The sequence below is a fragment of the Humulus lupulus genome, chromosome 3 (assembly GCF_963169125.1).
Source record: "Humulus lupulus chromosome 3, drHumLupu1.1, whole genome shotgun sequence".
Classification (NCBI taxonomy): domain Eukaryota; kingdom Viridiplantae; phylum Streptophyta; class Magnoliopsida; order Rosales; family Cannabaceae; genus Humulus; species Humulus lupulus.
This window is the reverse complement of record NC_084795.1, coordinates 83,148,028-83,170,307: the sequence shown is the minus strand read 5'-3', so window position 1 is coordinate 83,170,307 and position 22,280 is coordinate 83,148,028. Positions and strand designations below refer to the sequence as shown.

The window sequence follows — 22,280 nt, the reverse complement described above, 5'->3', positions numbered from 1 at the left end:
TAATATATTACATAGAGTTGTAATTTCTTACCATTTCCATTGAGGCAAATACATATTTTTCCTAACATTTTAATCACTTTAATTTTCTTTTCCAATTGATTTTCAACTTCGGCTTTATAGATTTAAACATGCTAAAAGGCTCACCGTTATTCTTAAGCAAGTACACATATGTGAATCTAGAACAATCATCAATAAAGGTAATAAAATACCTATGTCCACCTCTAGTACTTATTCCATTCAATTCACATAAATCACTATGTATCAAATCTAACAAGTTAGTTTCTCTTTCAACACTTGGATAAGGTTTCTTTACCATCTTAGATTTAATACATAATTCACATTTACCATGCTCAACATCATTGCATACAATTAAACCACATTTAAAAAATCTTCTAATTGTACTATATCCTATATGAGCAAGTCTATTATGCCACAAAGTAATAGAATCAAAGCCATGCATTATTATCAAAATTTGAGTCTTTGGTACGCAATTTTATCATTCCATCACAAGCATACCCTTTCCCCACAAAGTAGTTCTCCTTGGATAAAATTAGCTTGTTGGACTCTAACACCGCTTTGATGCCCTATTTGCTCAGCAAGTGCTCACTCACAAGATTCCTACTCATATACGGAGCATACAATACATTGGTCAAACGAACCTTCTTTCTGTATGTGAAGTAGAGATCAACACTCCCCTTGCCCAACACATTGGATCTATGCTCATTACCCATTTGAATCTCATGGCCATCCTTTGACTCTTTAAATGTTTTGAAGATCTCTCTATCATAAATTACATGGATGGTGGCAATTATCGTACTACCATCCTTGAAATTTCCCTTTGATGGCATTCACCTCACTCAAGGTAGCAACCAACTCCTCTTTGGTTGTGTTGACCTTTGATCCATGGATGTGGAAAATCTGGTGCTTTACTCCCTAGGCATGTGGTCACTCTTGCCACAAAAAAATAAGGGACTCTCACACCCTTGAATTTCCCTTCATTCTTCTTAGGGGATAGATGAGTATCCTTCTTTGATTAGGGTTTCTTGTGGGCCTTTCCTTTGGATTGAGGGGGTTTCTCGATGGCGTTAGCCTTGGATGTCCCAACATTGGACTCTTTCATACACTTGTTTCTAGAATGAGACTCCTCTTCAATCCTTTGGTGCTTTAGGATCTCTTACAAAGATATCTCTTCATTCTTATGGAGGATCATCTTTCTATAGCCTCTCCAAGATGGATGTAACTTGGCTATAATCCCTCCCACAATGAAGGGATCTGACAATGTTATCTTAAGAGTAGATTACTTATTCATAATAACTTGAGGCTCATGTATTTGGGAGAGTAAGAGTTTTTCATCAAGGAATTTAAATTCCATGTATTGATTTATGAGGAATTTCTTAGTATGTTCTTCTTTGGTTTTTACTTTTTCTCAAGAGCTTCCCAAATCTCCTATGTTGATGTAGTGTTTGTGTAGAGATCATAGAGACGATCTGATAGAGCATTGAGTATGTGGCCTCTACATATGAGCTCATATTCTTCCCTTTTCTTCCTTTCCTTGATCACTTCTTGAGTACCATCATTCTTTGGAGCCTCCAAAGTCTTCAAAGCTTTGTCAAGGATGTAGTGCACCTTCAACTTTGTGAGAAGAAACTTGATCTTGTCTTGCCAAAGAAAAAAAATTGTGCCATCAAATCTACGTAGTCTCACTAGATCTTGAGACATAAACTTGAAGGCTGAGATTGAGGAGCTTTCTTCCATAGCTTTGGTTAGTAGATAAACCTTAGAGATAGACAAACTTTGATACCAAACTTAGGTGTAGAGATAGAGATTTTTTATTGTTGGGGATTTAAGGCTATAAAGCTTGTTTTGTATGTTACAATTCAAAGCAATAAACAAAGATAATCTAAACTCTAATTGAAGAAAATTACAAAGAAAAAAACTCAAATTAACAAGTGGTAGAATTGTCATTTGTTGTTGAAGAACCTTGATACATAAGATCACAAGTCTGTGATTTTATGTAAACCACAAATTGTAACCAAGGCACAACACAAATGAAGATTTGTTATCCAAAAATCTATATTCCTAGCCTCCTCCTTGAGATTGATTGAAGCTACTACAATGGAATGAGATTGAGATTCACAAGCCTTGAATCTTCATTCAAGTCAAGCATTCTTGATGATGATCTTGGAGAAAATTAGTAATCTTGAAAGCTAGAGAGACATGGGGTATTTTTAGAAAGAGAGAGAGATGTTGCGAAAATTAAAGCTACGCAAGTATACGTAATCGCAATGTAGTAATATTCGGTAAATCCGATTATCGTCTCATGAAAACTAAATTATCAATTGCCAATAATTAATTTATAATCTCTACATGGTTAACAAAAGATCAAATTACAGAAATAAATAAACAAAATAAATATCAAGAACATAAAAGAACTCAATGATAAAAATTCTAATTCAATGGATAGAATATAGTGTTGTTAATTTCATCAACTATCCACCTATGCTTCTCTAGTAAAAATTCCAAATTTTCTATCTCTATCATGATAGGGAATTACAAATACAAATTATATTCTTATTAGGACATATAACTCTCTACAATAAGCAAACTTCCTACTTCTCTGTGGTAAATTAAACAAATTGCAGGCATTAAACACGTAATCCTTAGGCTACACAAATCATATGGGGACACTCGTCCAATAAAAAACTATTATTATTTGACTAAAGCATATTTATCCTTCACTTTTTAGATTTTAGGTTAAACTCATGTAAATCATGCAATTGGTAGCAAATCAATCACAAGCTTTAAACACAAATCAAATCGTTCACAATATTGACAAGAAATTCATAAAACTACATTCAATACTCATAAGATTTCAAGAAGAATCCATTAACACCCTAAACAGAAAATTAGTTCATACTGAACATAAATGAATCCATAAAACTAGTTATAAACATCACTATTTCAAAAAGTAAAAGAAGAAGAGAAGAAAAACTATGATAAATATTAAGTCTTCAACCCCTTGCCTCTGTTGAGCGTTTTCTTGAGTATATAGGGTTTCCTTTCAAAATTCGACTTAATGATGTTTATATAGTTGTAATGCCCTAAACTCTAGGGACCGTTACGGTGTGCATTTTAAACAGTGCTAAACTCGCTAACCGAGTCATTTGGCCATAATCGTGCAACTAAGTATGATTAGCGATTTAAGGTTAAATTTTTTTGTTAAGATATAACATTTTACTAAAACGTTTACTATATACATTGGGATCCCAAAAATATAATTTGAAGGTTCATTACAAGAAAATATTTACAACCAGCCGATCTAAGCGGCAAAACAGGGTTTAACCCTAGTTCCTCTTTCAACCCTCGGCCGTGGCGGTTGAGCAGCCGCATATGTACACATCGTCACCTAAGCTCTCCAACTCAAGGATGGTCCAGCTTTCTTTTGCCTTTACCTACACCACATAGCACCCATGAGCCAAAGCCCAGCAAGAAAACTCAATATGCTCATGAACAATAATAACATGTCATCAAATCATAAGGTGAATGCCTAGCAATAATAGCCTTAATCACGCATGCAGATAAGCTCAGACAATGAACGAGTGACTGCTCAACAAGTCACTAAGGTGGGTTTCGTTCCCTTTAGCCATGTGACGACACGGTCACCTGGGCTTTACAAATAAGTGATCCTTTCACTAGCTTAAACAAGGTAGGTATTTGATGAAATAGTCACCAACATAAACCTACCGAGTGACCACAGAGTCACTAACGTGGTATTCCGCTCCCTTAGCCATGTGACAAAATAGTCACCTAGGCCTTTGGCCCTAGCCCTGAGTAACTGGTCATAGACTAGACAAGCGCTTATAATTTTCATCGAACTTAAGGTCGGTCCAGCATTAATACTCCATATGAATCATTCAATGTCGATGTCGATTAGATCTAATCTTTTATCGGCTCTGCGTTCATGACGCTTATGCTACTTTTGACTCTTAGGTCAGTAAGTGCCGATTCTTACTAGTCAATGCCATGCACAAGTAAGCAATGCTACAAGGCATATATCATACGTCAAATATCTGAATATAGGGCATTCAGCATGCTCATTTAATAATAGCTAGCATAATTAGGAGCATGCACAAACATAGAGACCCAAGCTCTGATCAATCTCGCATTTAACACTCATGGCATGCCCTAACCACATGTTTCTCGTGCATCACAAATAAGCAAGATTTGCTAAGCATTTAATATGCATTGAATGTCCACATTTCAACATTCACCATGCCTCAATAATAACCACGCATGTCGCATATATAGGGTGCAATTTTCTTACCTCAAGTTCGACCAAGAATTAATAAAAGAACAACCCTTAAGAAAGATCAATCCTTTGATCCTTTAGCGGTCACCTAGTCATAACCAAATATGGAATCCGATCAATAAAATAAATCATAAAAAGGTTTATATTCTAAAACCTCACTCTCAGGACCAATCCCGTGCTCTCGGGAAACGGGGTAGTAGAACCATCCCCCGAGCCCCCAAAGTCATCCCAAACCCTAAAAATAGGTTTACTGGAAATTGAACTAGCGCTGGGGCGCTGCCCAAGACAGAGAGAACCCCCAGTTCCTACTCTGCCTAGCGCTGGGGCGCCACCTGCAAACCAGAAAATCCCTAGTTTTCTCCCCTGCGACTTCCCCTGAAAACTAAGCTTCAAAACCAATCCCAAACATCATCAAAACCTATATTTTACCCCCAAAACTTCATTCATACCACAACCTCATCAAAACCCAAGCAAACTTCTCCAAAAACCTCATTGAATCCCCAACTATCCACTTCAAAATTCTCAGCTGAAACTAATAGAAAAAAAAAGTATAAACCAAAGATTTTCATGGCTGAATTTCTTACCTCAAGCTTGATTTAGATCCTCTTCAATGGTTGAACAAAGGTCCTAAGCCCTCAAGTCTTTCTCTCCTAGCTTGGATCCTCAGAGGGAGTTTAGAAAAAAAACAAAGGAAGAAGAGGAAGGAGAAGAGAAGAATAGGTACGGGAGAAAGATGAGTTATGCTATGTTTTTCTTATACTTTCTACAGCCTTTAAATGATATATATCCTTAGGTAAAAAGACAATATTGCCCCTAGGTCAATTAAATCCCTCTAAAGGCTTCCAAGGGTAAAACCGTCATTTCCCGCCTATCTCATTAATTATAATTAACACCCTCCAATTCCCATTATTCTCAACATTCTCAAATGCTAATAATTCATATCCTGTTATACCCTTTAATTCCCAGCAACATCCTAATCACCAAATTACCCCGAGACTCACCCCAAGCCCCGAAACTAACCTCGTTATGACTAGACCGATAACTTACATTCAAAGATCGTCTCATGCCGAATGGCTCGAACAAATCCACATATAATGTGGTATTATTTATAATTCATCCACATGCATGAAAATACACAATCACGCCCTCAACGGGCCAAATTACCAAAATGCCCTTATAATAAAATGTGGACCCATATGCATGCATGTTTCATCTTATAATAATATAATTCACATAAACATGCTATAATAATTTAATAACATAATAAATCAATTATGGCCCTCCCGGCCTCCTAATCAAAGTCCTAAACCTTATTAGGAAAATTGGGGCATTACAGTCGTTGCCTGTGTTTTAAATGTGAAATTCCACTTTTGCCCTTGCTAAAAATGCCCTTTTCTCGATCACAGAATCAGGCATCGCGGCTCAAGAAAGAAGCGTCGCAACCCGTGTACAAAATTGAAAATGTGTCTCGCCTCTACCTCAACAAGCGCCGCGATCCTTAATATGTTGCACTGCAATTCAAAATACCTAAAAAATAGAGTCGTGGCTCAAAAGTCCAACACCGTGACCCTCTTCAATCCCAGATTTTTGCCTTCTCTATCCACCATAGAGTCGCATGCCCTATAGGAAGCATCGCAGCTCAAATTCCCTTTTCTCCAAAAATCAACCTTTCAAGCTCGAAAACCTCATTGAAGGTCAAAATCAATCCAATAGAGATCACCTAACTTCATTTTCTCTAATGTAGGCATTCCATGCTCAAAATCCCAAGATATCACCAAAATTTTATCCATTTCTCTATTTTCACAAAATCTTGAAGCACTAGCAAATAAAAGCAACAAAAGCGTCATACTGCACAAACATAGCAAAATAAGCACAAAAATTCCCTAAAATAATTCTCTAAAACACTATAAAAACTAACCTATCAAACTCCCCCAAACTTATCTTTTACTCGCCCTCGAGTAAAACCAATTAACACTCCCTAAACTAAAAATAAACTAACCAACATATATGAATCAAGTTATCACCTAACAAGCCTTAACCCAAAGAAACACCGTGCAATACAAGCTTTAGAATTCTTCAACTGGGTTCTATCCAGAATTTCAGCAAAAATAAATTCAGCAATCAACTGCAATCTTTACTACACCAATCAGCCTTAATCAATAAATAACATACAATCAAAATACCATACACATATCAAATCTTGCCAAACCATTCCATCAGAATAAATTATTTGATATGCTTGCCTAATTCACCAATCTCCCCTAATATATTAACACATGCTCAAGAATCAAAATGACTTTTTCGGCTTATAATATGTAGATAAATAAAAAGTCATTTAGGCTCAAATATACCATAAGTACACAACTCAAACAAACCAAACCTTATCAACTTGAAAACCCAAAACAGTCCCCAAAATTCTCAATATTCCTTCCTTTGAGAGAATTATAATTTTGAGTTTTTATTTTCTTTCTTTTCATTTTTTCCACTAATGATACTACACTCCCCCCAAACTTATTTCTTTGTATTCTTATTTGGAATGCAGCTCCTTTTCAATATTTTTTTCTTTTCTCTCTCAAACAATTTTTTTCGTCTTCTAATGTTGACACAATTTCCCACATTAACCCCATTACAAATCATTCCTTAATCACTTCTTATGTGCTCATGGTATACATTAAAGGGAAATATAAATAACAAAGTTTCAAATAGGCTCAAAATAAGTGTCAAACAACAAAAAGATTCACATTAAGCTCAAAAATGGGTAACTAAAGATTTAATACATCAAGGTTTGCTTGAAAGCTTACTCGTTCCAACAAATTTTTCTAAATCATCTTCCTAAGCATGTATCATTCAAATTTCATCTCAATCAACAAACTATGCAAGTTCTAATATATATTTTATACATCGGTCCTCAAACCCATTTAACACGCATGTACTATATGATTGTAAGAAATTTATTAATCAATGCTTGTATGGCAATAAAAATTCAGATTAAAGCTAATCACAAAATTAATCTCACTAAGCACACAGATTCACACAGTTTTGAAACTATCACTTATATCACATGGCAATTAGTATCATAGGCTCAAAACTACTTGATTCACACACTATTCACACTAAAACAACTAAAAATAAAACAACTAATCTAAGACAAAACAACTAAAATTTCCCCCCAAACTTAAATGGCACATTGCCCCCAATGTGACACAAAAAGAATAAAGAAAGAGGACATACCAAATCACACACCACATCAACATAATGGCTTTTTTTCTTTTCCGGGTAGGCATGTCGCAGCTCATTTCTTGGGCGCCGCAAGGCCTGGACTGCACCAAAAATTTGGTGACTCTCTGACATCACAAGTGTTCGCTAAAATTAATACGCAAGTATACGTAATCGACACAAGTAATACAATGATAAATAAATATCGTTCCCACGCAAATTGATTTACTAATTACCAACAAATTAATTTTCTGTTTCTATTTGGTCAACAATAAATTGGTTTAAAAAATATTAAAATAATAAAAGCAATAAACATAAAATAACACTATGAAAGAAAGCAAATAATTGTAAAAACATCAAAAATAAAGAACTAGGAATTTTAATTTCATCAACTATTCACTTTATTATTTCGCTAATCAGACTTCAAAAATTTTCTTCCTAGACTAATAGCGGATTAATAAAAACAATTCTTACTCTTTTTCAAGAAACAAAGAACTCAATTTACATGTGAATTTTTTACATTCCTGTGATAAATTCCAACACATAAAAGGCATTGAACACAATAATCCTAAAACTACACAATTCATATAGGTATTTTCATCCAATATGAAAATTGTGATTATTCAATCATAGCATAATCAATTCTCACTTTTCAGATTTTGAATCAAAATCATAAATCATGCAAATGGTGATCAAGCATTCACAAGCATTAAGAACAAATCAAATAATTTAGAATAGAAGTGAAGAAAGAATCATGAAATCCCCATAGAAAATAACAAAGAACCAAGTGATTACATTAAAAACCCTAGAAAATAAAATGAGTTCATGTCCATGGCAAGAACAACCATGGAATAAAAAATAAACATAAAGAAAAACAGAGTAGAAAAAAAAAAAAAAGACCTATTGAGAAAGAATTGAGATGCTCCACGGTGTGTTCTTCACTTCAAAATTCGTACTCTCCCCCAGTCCCTTCTCTCTTTTCGAAATTAGATTTAAAACCTAATTTTTTTTCTCTCACCAGGGAGGCGGGCCGCAGCGCTACAAAACCCATGTTGCAGCGCGTGTTAAATTTCTGGGTACTTGAAGATTCCAATGTCGCAGCCCCATAAAACCATGTCGTGGCGTGAGTACACACTAGGAAAAGACCCTTTCTGTAAAGGGTCTGGCCGCGGCGCCACCAAGCAGTGTCGCGGCCCTACGTAACTTCTCAAATTTTAACCATTTTTATCCTGAAAATTCACCAGAGCTTTAAAATTTCATGAGGAATCATCTTTTTGGGGAATCAACACCAAAAAGCTGATTTTTTTTTATCTATTTTCAACCAATTTCCTTCAATTTCTCATTTCCTTTATTTGAAAACTAAAACCTACAAACAGACAAAAACAAGTGTAATACCGCACTAAACAATTAAAAAGCTTCATAAAAACTACCTAAAACACGACCTAAACACAACACAAAATTAGACTCAACAAACTCCCTAAAACTTAACCTTTACTCGCGCTCGAGTAAAGATTCAAACTAAACTCACACAGCTAATCAACTCAAAAACACAATGACACAAACTAATGAATCAAGTCAACAACATTGAATTAGTGAATTAGCCTCAATTTCAGAAAATCTCACACAAAAGTCCAAAATTCCTATTTCTAAAACGATCCAGAATTTCAATTAAACCACATCAACAATCTGTTTCAATCCCAATAATGCCTATTCAACAATAATCACAAAAATTACTCCACAATTTAATCTATGTATGCATGCAAAAACTCTCCATCAAACCAATAACCCATATGCTTGCATTGTTCACCACCCTCCACTAATGTAGACAAAATATGCTCAAGAATCATTAGGACTTTAGGCTCATAACAAAAGGCTTAGGCAATGGGTAGATATATGTCTTTTAGGGTCCAAATTACCATAAGCATATGAACTTACAAACCAACAATTCACCCAAACAATTTTAAAGAAAACCCAATGTAAACCCAAATAAAGGTCGAGAAAAACTTATTTCTTCTTCTTCTTTTTTTCATTCAAAGTACACCCCCCCCCCCCCCCCCAAACTTGTTTTTGTTAAAGCATATCATGAGTGTAGCTTGAATTTTTAAATTTCCTTCATATTATTAATATTATTATTATTATTTCTATTCTCAACATTTAAACTCTTCATTATAATAACACCACATTTCATAACACCCCATTACAAATCATTCCCCTTTATTTGTCCATATGCTCACTAAGGGAAGGAAAAAAACAAAAATGTCGATTCGGCTCACAATTGGTATCATTCAACAAAGAGGATATTTTTACTCTCAACAAGGGTAACAATGGATAATTACTTTTAGGTTGGCTTGAAAAGCTCAAACATTCCAAGAGATTGCCTAACTCGCTTTCCTAAGCATAACTCATCTAGGATTTTGTCTCAAATGGTAATCAAGCAAGTTCTAGATTCATTCATTCATCAAACCACAAGCCAACAATGCATACACTCATATTCAATTTGCAAATAATTTTTCCAATCATGGCTAAACATTCATGTTTTTCATGGATCGAAACAAACTACCAATGCAATCTAACCAAGCACACGGATTCAATCAATCAAAAATTTCAAAAATTTGCACAACATTTTCTTACATATCATAGGCTAGCATTGACAACTTGTTTCACACAAACACAACATTTAACTAAGATAAAAATCAAACACAAACTAACAACATGACACAAACACACAAAATAGTAAGACTCCTCCCCCAAAATTGATTGACACATTGTCCCCCAATGTGACATACAAAGAAAAGGAAAGAAAACTTACCAACGGTCCAGCTAAATATCATCAAAATGGAGGTGGTGGAGGTAGCGATTGGAAAGTTCAGTTTGTCTCAGGCGCTGCAACTCAAAATAAAGCTTTTTTTTCTTTTTCTTTTTTTTCATTTAGTTCACGATTAAAAAATTACAAACAAAACTAAAAATTACTGAAAATAAAATATAAACCTAAGAACAAAAATTATAAAGAGTTTAATAGAAAATAAAAATTACAAACACATAAAAAATCAAATTAAAAATAACATTGGGTTGCCTCCCAAAGGCGCTTTTTTTAACGTCTCCAACTGGACGCTCACTTCCTTCATTAAACTTCAACTCGAGTCAATTCAACCTCACTCATCCTTTAGAGCATAGTGTCATAAGCAAAAACTTGTCTTTTGATGTTGATAATCATCGAAGCCTTCCACCGCTCGTGTAGCCTTCGAGCCTTCCCACTATAGAACTGTTTCAAACAATGACGAACTGCTCGACTACAAATTTCAGCATTGATTTTTCTTTTGGTGGTTTCCAAATTACTACCGCCACTACATACCACATCCACTCTACAACAAGTTGGAATATCAGTTGCTGCAAAAACATTAAATGTTACCTCTTTGTTTTGAACTCGCAGCTTCAACTCCCCATTTTGTACATCAATTAGTGCTCTCCCTGTAGCTAAGAATGGTCTTCCCAAAATAATGGGAATGTTGGCATCTTCCTCCATATCTAAAATAATAAAATCAGCAGGGAAAATAAATTTACCAACCTTAACTAAGAGATCCTCAATTACTCCACGAGGTTGCTTAATAGAGCGGTCTACCATTTGTAAGGACACAGTAGTGGGGCAAGTTTCTCCCAATTTCATCTTCCGAAAAATAGATAAGGGTAGATAAGGCCTTGGTCATAACAGTATGTCCTATTGAGCAAGCAATCGTGAAAGTACCCTGATCTTTAAGCTTGGGAGGTAGTTTCTTCTGCAAAATTTCACTACACTCCTCAGTAAGTGCCATTGTCTCATAATCCTCCAACTTCTTTTTCTTTGACAAGATTTCCTTCATAAACTTCACAAAACTTGGCATTTTTTCAAGTGCCTCGGCAAAAGGTATGTTATTGTGAAGTTTTCGAAAAATGTCTAGAAAATTCGAAAACTGTTTGTCAAGTGTCTTCTTTTGAAGTCGCTAAGGATATGGAATCTTGATATGGTGCTCATAACTCATTGGTGACTGCTTCTTCTCAAGGTCTTCAATAACCTCTTCTTCTACCTTACCCTCATTCTCAACATCGACTTTTGGTGCAGGTATATACTTCTTGAGTGGCTCTTCCAACTTCTTCCCACTCCTCAAAGAGATTTCATTGCACCGCTCTTTAGGATTCACCTCTGTATTACTTGAAAATTTTCCTTGAGGCCTACTATGTAACATACTTGCCAACTGACCAACTAACATCTCAAGATTCCTGATGGATAAGCGAGTTTTGTGTCATAAACTGAGATTGAGAGTTGGTCAGAGTTAACAGTGCTGCTTGTAACTCATTTGTCTTCTCTTGAGCAACAGGTAGTACCAGTGGTTGTAACAGTGCCTGAGGTGGAGCTTGAAGCATAGGCTGTTGAATTTGTTGAGGGCCCTGATTATTTCTCCATTAAAAATTAGTCTGATTTCTCCATCCTTGATTGAACGGGTTTGAGAATGGATTATTAGCTTGCCTATTGAAATTTCCCATCATATTCACCTGTTCCATGGGAATGGAGTTGTTCATCTTAACTACCATGCACTGCTCAAATGGGTGAGGACCACCACAATTATGACATATCGCTTGGATTTGCATGACTTAAGTGGCCATAGAATTTTGTTGTATTTGTTTGGTAAATGATGCAACCTGAGCAATGAGAGCGATAATAGCATCTAGCTCATGCATACCAGCTACCTTTTATTTCTATCTCGTTCACTAGGTCACTGATAGTTATTCATGGTCATTTCTTCAAGTAATTCATAAGCCTCATTAGCACTCATGCTCATGAAAGCACCACCTATTGCAACATCAATAATGGTGCAAGTCGTCCCTTACAAACCGTTGTAAAAATTATGGACTAGCATCCTGTAACGCCCTGGATAGCCAAGACCATTACACTGTGTGTTTATAAAGGTGCTAGACTTGCTAATCAAGTCATTTAATTAAAAACGTGTTGCTAAAACTATAATGGAACTAGGGTTAAAAGATTTTGGTCTTAAAAGTCGCATTTCTTTTAAATATCATCTCCTGTTTAAACGGGATCCCAAAAACAATAGAATCAAAACCATTTACAAAAGATTCACGATTTAAATACAATATTAGCCATACTAAGGCAAAATAGACAGTTCAGCGATCCCTGTCTTGATCCACTCCTCGGCCAAGGTGACCGAACAGCTGACTATGTACATTCAGCCCCGCTGCTCTCCACCTCAGGACTGGTCTAACTTTCCTTTGCCTTTACCTGCATCACATAGCACCCGTGAGCCAAGGCCCAGCAAGAAAACACAATAACAGAGCATAAGCAATCAACAGACAATCCAATACCTCATATTGCATAGACATGTTCTCAACCATATAAACATTCAGGATACCAAGTATTCAACATACTAAACATATCAACTCATATCATACACCAATTCACAAACGATAACTCGGGTTAGCACCCTCAGGCTGCACCCTTCGTTATCCCACTGACTCCAGCCCACTTAAACCAAGCTCAGTGAATATTAACCTGTCCTCGGCTACCAGTGGCCAAGCCGCGCCCTGTGCGCAAATAATGTGTACGACACCCTTAGGCTGCCATCACATGTCCCCATGGCATAATACCATCATTGACATTATACAGATATCGGGAGCTCTTAGTCCCATCACAAACATATAACCGGGTGCAGTTTTCTTACCTGTGGATTTGCTAGCCTTGTTCACTGTGATCCTTGTGCACGATCCCCCTTGAGCCCCATCACACACCTAGTCACAACCATAGATCAAAATCACCACCAAACCTCAAGTCTGAACCCTAGCCTCAGGACCAATCCCAAGACCTTGGGAAGCTCTAATTCCACCAAACGGGGTGGTGGAATCAAACCCCAAACCCCCAGGCAAAAGCCCTTGAAAATAACTCAAAAACCCCTTTCTGGAAACAGGGTAGCGCTACAGCGCTCTAAGGAGGGTGCTACAGCGCTACAAGTAGAACCAAAACACCCTCAGAATGCTTGGCCTAGCGCTACACTGCCCAAAGGCTAGTGCTACAGCGCCCAAAGGCTAGCGCTGTAGCGCTAGTCACAGACAACCACTACTACATTTTTCCTTCCTGCGATTTCCTCGAGCCAACCCTTACCAAAACTCTTCCAATCCTCAACCAAACTTAAAAACAAGCTTATTAACATACTCCACTCATCCCAAGCATCACAATCATACAAAACCTAACCACATGCACCCCTAATCCCAAAATTCACCATAGTTGCTCCTAGACTTCAGAAACTCAGCAAAACAATCAAAACTTCAAAGTTTAAAGCTTAGAATTTTATACCTTTAATGGAATTTTGACTTTAAGTTAGCTTCTAGAATCCTTAGCTTGCTCTTCCCCAATCCTTGGCTTGAATTCCCCTAAAGTTCCCATCAATTCAACTTAGACACCATAGTTCAAACAATCCAAACCAGAAACTGAAAATTCCAAAGTCTTACCTTAAGTGATGGTGTGTTCTTGCTAAGCCTTTGCCAATCCTTCAAGCCTAGCTCAGAATTCTTGTTGCTCAGCCTAACCTAACTCCCCTCTGAGCTTTGCTCCAAGAAAACCCAAGAAAATGATGAAGGTAAGCACAAACCGACCCTTGGAAAAATGCCCTGCTTTCTTCCCTTTCTTTTTCTTTCTTTTCTCTTCTTTTCTCAGACTTCTACCTTATTCTACAACTTCCACTAAGCATAAAGCCTCAACACCTATCTCTTAAAATCCAAATGACCATAATGCCCTCCCCTTTAATCCTAAGTCTTTTAAACCACTTAGGGCCATTTTGGTCATTTTACTCAATTCCCGCTAATTCCTCAAGTTTCTCTAATATTTCTCGCTCACTTCCCGATACCTAATTAATCACCAATTATATTCCTCGATGTCAAAATAGACCCCAATATATTCACTAAATTCCCATTTATACCCCCAGGCTCGCCCCGAGCCGGGTATAAATCCCTGCCATGACTTTTTCGCTAATCTGCTCACTAGGATCGTCTCGAATCATAGATCACAGATATATCCACATAATAATGTGGTCCCAACAACCATCACATATATATACAGTTATGCCCTCAACGGGCCAAAATTACAATTATGCCTTTTCTAAACTAATCAGGGCCTATATGCATACTAATACACATAGCCATGCATCTCAAATATTCAAATAGCCATACAACATGATTTTAATCATTAAATCACATATATTCCAATTATGCCCTCCCGGCATACTAATCAAGGCCCTGAAGCCCTATTAGTAAATTTGGGTCGTTACACATCCATTTTTCAATCCCATGATGAGGAAACTTCCTCAAAAGCTCCTTAAACCTATCCCATGCATCATAAAGAGACTCTCCATCAAATTGAGAGAAGTTATCAATTTCCCCTCTTAACTTTGTAGCGTTGGATGGAGGGAAAAGTTTAGCAAGAAATTTCAGAGCTAATGCCTCCAATAATTGAGTTGGCTTGAAGAGAGTTCAACCAACTTTTAGCTCTATCCTACAATGAGAACGGGAACAATCTCAGTCTAATAGCACCATCGGTAACCCCATTATATTTAAAAGTTCCACACAGCTCCAAGAAATTAGCTATGTGTGTATTGGGATCCTAAGTAAGGAGTCCACAAAACTGGACAGTAGACTGGACCATTTGCAGAATCGTCGACTTAATTTCAAAATTATTGGTTACAACTGCCGGCGGTTGCTTGCATGATTGTACTCTAGAAACAGTGGGGAGTACATAGTCTCTGAGTGTGCGAACTGCTGGCTCAGCAACGTCTCCATTCAACCCATTGCCCTGATGTTGGGCCATCTGTGCTAACCATTTTCGCTTTCTATTCTGTCTACAAGTCCTCTCAATTTAAGTATTAATGGGCAAAAAATTTCCAGTCCCTTGATGTCGCTTATACCAATTGGCACCTGAAATTAAGATTCACAAACACAACAGTTATAGGCAATTAACACAAAAAACCAAATTAGAATAAAAATTAATTGTACTGATATTAATAATTTTCAGTCCCCAACAATGGTGCCAAAATCTTATTCGCTAAAATTGATACGCATCTATACGTAATCGACACAAGTAATACAATGATAAATAAAGATCGTTCCCATGCAGATTGATTTATTAATTACCAACAAATTAATTTTCTATTTCTATTTGGTCAACAATAAATTGGTTTCAAAAATATTAAAATAATAAAAGCAATAAACATAAAATAACACTATGAAAGAAAGCAAATAATTGTAAAAACTTCAAAAATAAAGAACTAGCAATTTTAATTTCATCAACTATTCACTTTATTATTTCGCTAGTCAGACTTCACAATTCTTCTTCCTAAACTAATAGCGGCTTAATAAAAACAATTCTTACTCTTTTTCAAGAAACAAAGAACTCAATTTACATGTGAATTTTCTACATTTCTGTGATAAATTCCAACACATAAAAGGCATTGAACACAATAATCCTAAAACTACACAATTCATATAGGTATTTTCATCCAATATGAAAATTGTGATTATTCAATCATAGCATAATCAATTCTCACTTTTTAGATTTTGAATCAAAATCATAAATCATGCAAATGGTGATCAAGCATTCACAAGCATTAAGAACAAATCAAATAATTTAGAATAGAAGTGAAGAAAGAATCATGAAATCCTCATAGAAAATAACAAAGAACCAAGTGATTACATTAAAATCCCTAGAAAATATAATGAGTTCATGTCCATGGCAAGAACAACCATGGAATCAAAAATAAACATAAAGAAAAACACAGTAGAAAAAAAAAAGAACTGTTGAGAACGAATGGAGATGCTCCACGGTGTGTTCTTCACTTCAAAATTCGTACTCCCCCCAGTCCCTTCTCTCTTTTCAAAATTAGGTTTAAAACCTAATTTTTTTTCTCTCAACAGGGAGGCGAGTCGCGGTGCTACAAAACCCATGTCGCGGCGCGTGTTAAATTTCTGGGTACTTGAAGATTCCAATGTCGCAGCCCCATAAAACCATGTCGCGGTGCGAGTACACACTAGGAAAACACCCTTTCTGTAAAGGGCCTGGCCGCGGAACCACCAAGCAGTGTCGCGACCCTACGTAACTTCTCAAATTTTAACCATTTTTATCCTGAAAATTCACCAGAGGTTTAACATTTCACGAGGAATCATCTTTTTGGGGAATCAACACCAAAAAGCTGATTTTTTATCTATTTTCAACCAATTTCCTCCAATTGCTCATTTCCTTTATTTGAAAACCAAAACCTGTAAACAGACAAAAACAAGTGTAATATCGCGCTAAATAATTAAAAAGCTTAATAAAACCTACCTAAAACACGACCTAGACACAACACAAAATTAGACTCAACAACAAGGGTTGCGACTCTAATAGTGGGTGTCGTGGCTCAAAATCGGTACCTGCTTATATATTTTTTTCTTTCAAGTTTTCACGATTTCCACGGTTTGAAAATGACAAATTAAATTCTAAAATTCTAAAAAAAATTCAAACAACATAAAAATTAAAACTAAACATAGAAAATTTGTCCAAACTTAGACAAAATAACAAAACAATAAAAAGATTGGGATGCCTCCCAAGTGCTCTGTTGTTAACGTCATTTAACCAGACGTTGAGTTCATCTTCAAGTCCACCCCTCGAATCCAAAGAGCCATAGTGTCATAGGTGGGAGCCTGTCTTTTGTTGTTGCAAATTTTTGGAGCTTTCCATCGCTCATGTAACATTCAAGTTTTCCCACTAAAGAACATTTTCACATGGTCACGCACTGTTCGACTACCATTTTGAGCAATGACCTTTCTCATGATAACTTCCCCCTTGCTACTACCTACTGTTATCACATCCACTCTACAACAAGTTGGAATTTCAATTGCAGCAAAAACATTAAAAGTGACCTCGTTTTGTTGCATGCACAGCTTCAATTCCCCTTTTTGTACATCAATTAGTGCCATTCTAGTAACTAAAATGGTCTCCCAAGAATAATCATAATATTTTTATCTTCCTCTATATCAAGAATAATAAAGTCTGCTGGAAAGATGAATTTGTCTACTTTCACCAATACATCATTTATCACTCCACAAGGATATTTAATTGAATGGTCTGCCATTTGTAGGGACATGGTAGTAGGGCAAGCTTCTCCCAATTTCAATTTTCTATAGATAGCTAGAGGCATCAGATTCACACTTACCCCTAAATCACATAGTGCCTTCTCAAAAACCACATTCCCTATGGTATAAGGAATGATGAAACTACCTGAATCTTTAAGCTTGGGAGGTAGCTTCTTTTGGAGTATTGCGCTGCAGTCCTCAGTAAGTGCCACTATCTCATATTCTTCCAGTTTCCTTTTCTTTGACAAAATTTCCTTCATAAACTTCACATAACTCGGCATTTGTTCAAGTGCCTCAACGAAAGGAATGTTGATGTGAAGCTTTCGAAAAACATGGAAAACTACTTGTCAAGCTTGTTCTTTTGCTGCCTCTGAGGATATGGGATCTTGATATGATGATCAATACTTATTTGTGACTGCTTCTTCTCAAGGTTCTCAATAACCTTTTCTTCCACCTTTCCCTCTTCTTCAAACATCATTTTCAATGGAAGACTAGATTTCTCAACTGGCTCTTCCAACTCATTACCGCACCTCAAGGAGAATGCATTCCATTGCTCCTTTGGGTGGGTTCACTATAGTATTACTAGGAAAATTTCATTGTGTTTGGTTATTAACCATACTTTCCAATTGATGTAACGCCCCACGTTTAGGGCACCGGATAAAACCCTAGTCAGGTATTTTAATTCACTGTATTATGTATTATGTCAGTTGAACATTTTATGTTGCAAGATGTTGTGATGTGTGAATGCTTTCCATTTTGTGGTAAGTGAGATTTTCTTTTTTTTTAAGAAACTGAGACTTTTGGGTGTGGACTGGGTCAAAAACCATAATCGGGTAAAAATCTCGGATTAATTAAATAGGAAATACTATGGCATAAAAATATTAATTTTTTCTACCACTAGGACTTTATAGTCGAGCCAATAAATTTAAGAAAAATTGATTGAGGATTTAATTCCAATAGACTGGATTTAAGAATTGAAATTCTTGCCTGAGCCCCTAAGGGCATTTTGGTCAATTTGAGTAAATTACCAAAAGTATGTGTTATGTGTCAAAATTTATTTTTTGTCACATTTATTTAATTAATTTTAGCTTGGGATATTTAAAAACTATAGGGTAAAATTTTGGTGAAGTGAAATTACCAAAGGGTCCTTGAATGCCTTAATTAAAGGGTGGTAAAATTTGGCAAGGTCATAAAATTCTTTTCACAAGGGAGGAGAGAGAAGGGTCGGTGTCTAGGCCATGCCTATGCACTCAAGTGTCTTATGGCACATATCCTAGGGAAGGTAAAGATATTACCCTAATGATTAGTGCTCTTCCACATTTTTTGTCCTTAATCCTTTTTCACCAAAACTACACACTTCCCTGAAAAATAACTTTGTCCACTCAAACAACTTTCTCTCTTCCACTCTACACTCCCAAAACTGAAAGCCTTGAACCCCTTGGCTTCCATTTATCTTCTCTTCACAAGCTTGGTTCACTCATTCTCCATTGAAGGAAGGAGAAGCTCAAGGGAAGACTAGTGAAGAAGTAAGTACGAAAATTTGTCCATTTCAGTTCTTTTCTTCTTCAAATCTGAAACCCTAAGGGGTGGAATATGCATGCATGTGATCTAATAGCCATGCATAGCACGGATCTTGTGTTCTAGGGTTAAAGGGATGTTGTTCTTGGAGGATCTCAAAGTTGAAGGTTTTTGGTGATCTAGTGAAAACAAAGGTAAGGGTTCTAGAGTTCTTGTGTTTTTCCATTCATCTAAAATCTCCTACTCTAACACTCTCTTAAAAATCTGCGTGTGAAACCTATGGGGCTAGGTTTGAGGGTATAGAATCCAAGAAGGAAGTTTGTACAAGCTAAGGACTATCATCTCTAAGCTAGAACCATCAAAGGTAGATCTTTGGTTGGTTTTTAGTTGTTTTTGGTTATTGATGTAAATCTTGTTGTATAGGTTGTTTTGTTGGTTTTTTAAGTTTATTTTATTCTTGAGGGTTAGATTGGTTGATTTGTTGATTTTCATGCATGCATGTGGCTAGAGCTTTGCTAGTTGTGTTTAGTTTTTCTAGAATGTATAAAAATGCATGCTGCCAAGTTTTCGTGGTCTGACTTCCATCGGGTCAGACCAAAACCTACTACCTCTATTTGTGGAAATAATTTGTATGTTTTCAAGGTGAGTACTTGATTTTAGGCTTTTGAAAATAAATAAAAAATGTGCTTTCAAACCGAAGTTATGAACTTTTTGGCATCTTGATGTAAATCTGGAAAATTTCTGGGCAGCATGCACTGCCCAGATTGTTTTGACTTTCGAATGGGTTTTACTGATAAAAAAAGCTATGAAATTTTGTAAGATGCTATTTTAAACATGTATAAGGGTCACTGTGAAATTGTAATGGAAAATATTTTAAGGTAAAAGAGATATGAATTTTCAAAGTTTGCCCTAGAATCTAGAAACAAAACTTCTCGGCAGCAAGCACTTCCCAGATGGCTTTAAACATTTGTGTAAGTTTTATAATTCCAAAAATTATTAAATTTTGTATGAATCTAATTTATACATGTAAAAATATCTCAAAATTTCAGAAAGAAATGGGCTACGGTGTAAGAGAAATAAATTTTCAAATTTACCATCAAAACTGAGAAAAACTTCTAGGCAACAGGCACTGCCCAGATTGCTTTAAAAATTCGAAAAAGTTTATTTTTACCATTTTATAAGTTAAGGGTCCAATTTCCCTTCTTTTAAAAAAAACAACATAAATAGAAATCCTAGGTTATGGGTAAGAATTTGGTAAGAATGGGAGTTTGGGTTTTGTAGAACCTTTAAGAGAGCGATATGACATTGTTAGATATTATTTGAAATGGATCAATAAGCGGTATTTTGTTAAATGATAGAAAACAGTAAATTTTCATGAGAAGACAACAAGTTGGTATGTTCTAAAGATATGAGTTGAGAATAACTCCTTTTTTCCTAAAACAAAAATACGAGTTATCCGATAAGTGAGTTCTTCATTTAAAGAATATTAAAATGCATAACAGTGAGCGTGTTGCGATGAGGCCGATTTTCCTATGATACCGTTAAAACTAAAACAAAATCTGGGCTTATACACTGTGAAGTGTATAAGAGATTATAGTATAGAGTCCCTAAGAATTTATTTCAGGTAGCTATTGTGGAATATTAACTACAAGAATATGTCATAGTTTAATCTGAGTCACTGTGTGGTTTCACTATAGTGTTATCTAAGCGTGAAGGCTCGCTTTTGGATAGAATTTTTCCACAAGCAAGCGCTAAGGAATCCAGGTAAGACAACTTATGATATGTTTGGCCACAACACATTAATGACTACTTTAGATAACTAAGTTATTAGTCAATAATTTGAACTAGTCCTAGAAGGTTTACTCAAGACTGTGGTCCTAGAGAATTTGCATACTCATGACTAAGGTAAGCAGTCAGACTAGCTACCGTGATAACTAAGAACTCTGGCTAGCCACCGAGGAACTATGTGAGAAACTGGTTCGCCACTGATGCCTGTGTGGCAAAAGTCAGTTGGTCATCACGATATGTAAGAAGTCTTGTTTTCCACTGATGCATGTGTGGCTAAAGTCAGTTCGCCATCGCGATATGTAAGAAGTCTGGTTCACCACTAATGCCTGTGTTGCTAAATTCGGTTGGCCATCGCAATATGTAAGAAGTCTAGTTCGCCACTGATGCCTGTGTGGCTAAATTCAGTTGGCCATTGCGATATGTAAGAAGTCCAGTTTGCTACCGATGCCTGTGTGGCTAAAGTTGGTCGGCCATCGTGATATGTAAGTAGCCTGATTTGCCACTGATGCCTATGTGGATAAAGTCGATTGGCCATCGCGATATGTAAGAGGTTTGGCATAACACCCGTGACATAAGAGTCTGGTTAAACTCCGTGACACATAAGTAAATTAATTTCGAAATAAAATCTCTATGCTAAGAAAGTATGGCGAATTCCTCTAGGAGTCTGGGTAACCAGTGTAATTAGTTTAGACCCATCAATGCAATGGTGAGATATGCTAAGATATGTTGAGATATGTTAAGCTATGCTGAAGGTTCCTCCGAAACCTTAAGTAAGTATGTATAATATATACGAATGACTGTTATGATATGAATGAGTAAGTAAGTATGTATGTTACCAGTTAAGACTATATGTATGCTCTGGGATTTTCTGCGTGCAGGTGTACCTTTAGGTTATAAAATTTTGTTATGAGGCATGACCATAAGTTTGTCAGGACATTCACACGTTCTTAAAATGTATGTTAGGGTTTAGTTTCATTAGAATCCTATTCTTGGTTATTTATCTGCCTAGTTATAGTTAGATAAGTTCTTGCTCTGTTTATGTGGCTATGTTTGTTAAGTTGTTCTTACTAAGCATTTCGCTTACCTATTTGTTTCATGTTGTAGGTAAGCTCAAAGGCAAAGTGGATCAGTGAGCGCTGGAGTTTATCTGCGAGGATGTACATATGGACTGACCTTTTGGGAATTTACTTTTTGGGGATTCGAACTCATATGATAACTAACAGTTTATTTTGGGTTCGTTGAATGTTTTAAAATTATGACACTGTAATTCACTTTTAAGTATGCGCATACTTCCAAACTATTGTAT

The 22,280-nt window shown here is 36.1% G+C and overlaps 1 protein-coding gene and 1 non-coding gene across 2 annotated transcripts; one reads left to right on the top strand and one right to left on the bottom strand.

Moving 5' to 3' along the window:
- Window positions 1-14,846: 14,846 nt before the first annotated feature.
- Window positions 14,847-14,953, top strand: LOC133828302 (small nucleolar RNA R71). The gene has a single exon (XR_009890930.1). It is a non-coding gene; the product is annotated as a small nucleolar RNA R71 (small nucleolar RNA).
- A 2,567-nt stretch (window positions 14,954-17,520) lies between these two features.
- LOC133824508 (uncharacterized) lies at window positions 17,521-18,146 on the bottom strand. Its single transcript, XM_062257398.1, has 2 exons — window positions 18,013-18,146; window positions 17,521-17,902 (listed from the first exon to the last, which is right to left on the bottom strand). Exons 1-2 carry the CDS (start codon window positions 18,144-18,146, stop codon window positions 17,521-17,523), a joined length of 516 nt encoding a protein of 171 aa, XP_062113382.1.
- Window positions 18,147-22,280: the final 4,134 nt, after the last annotated feature.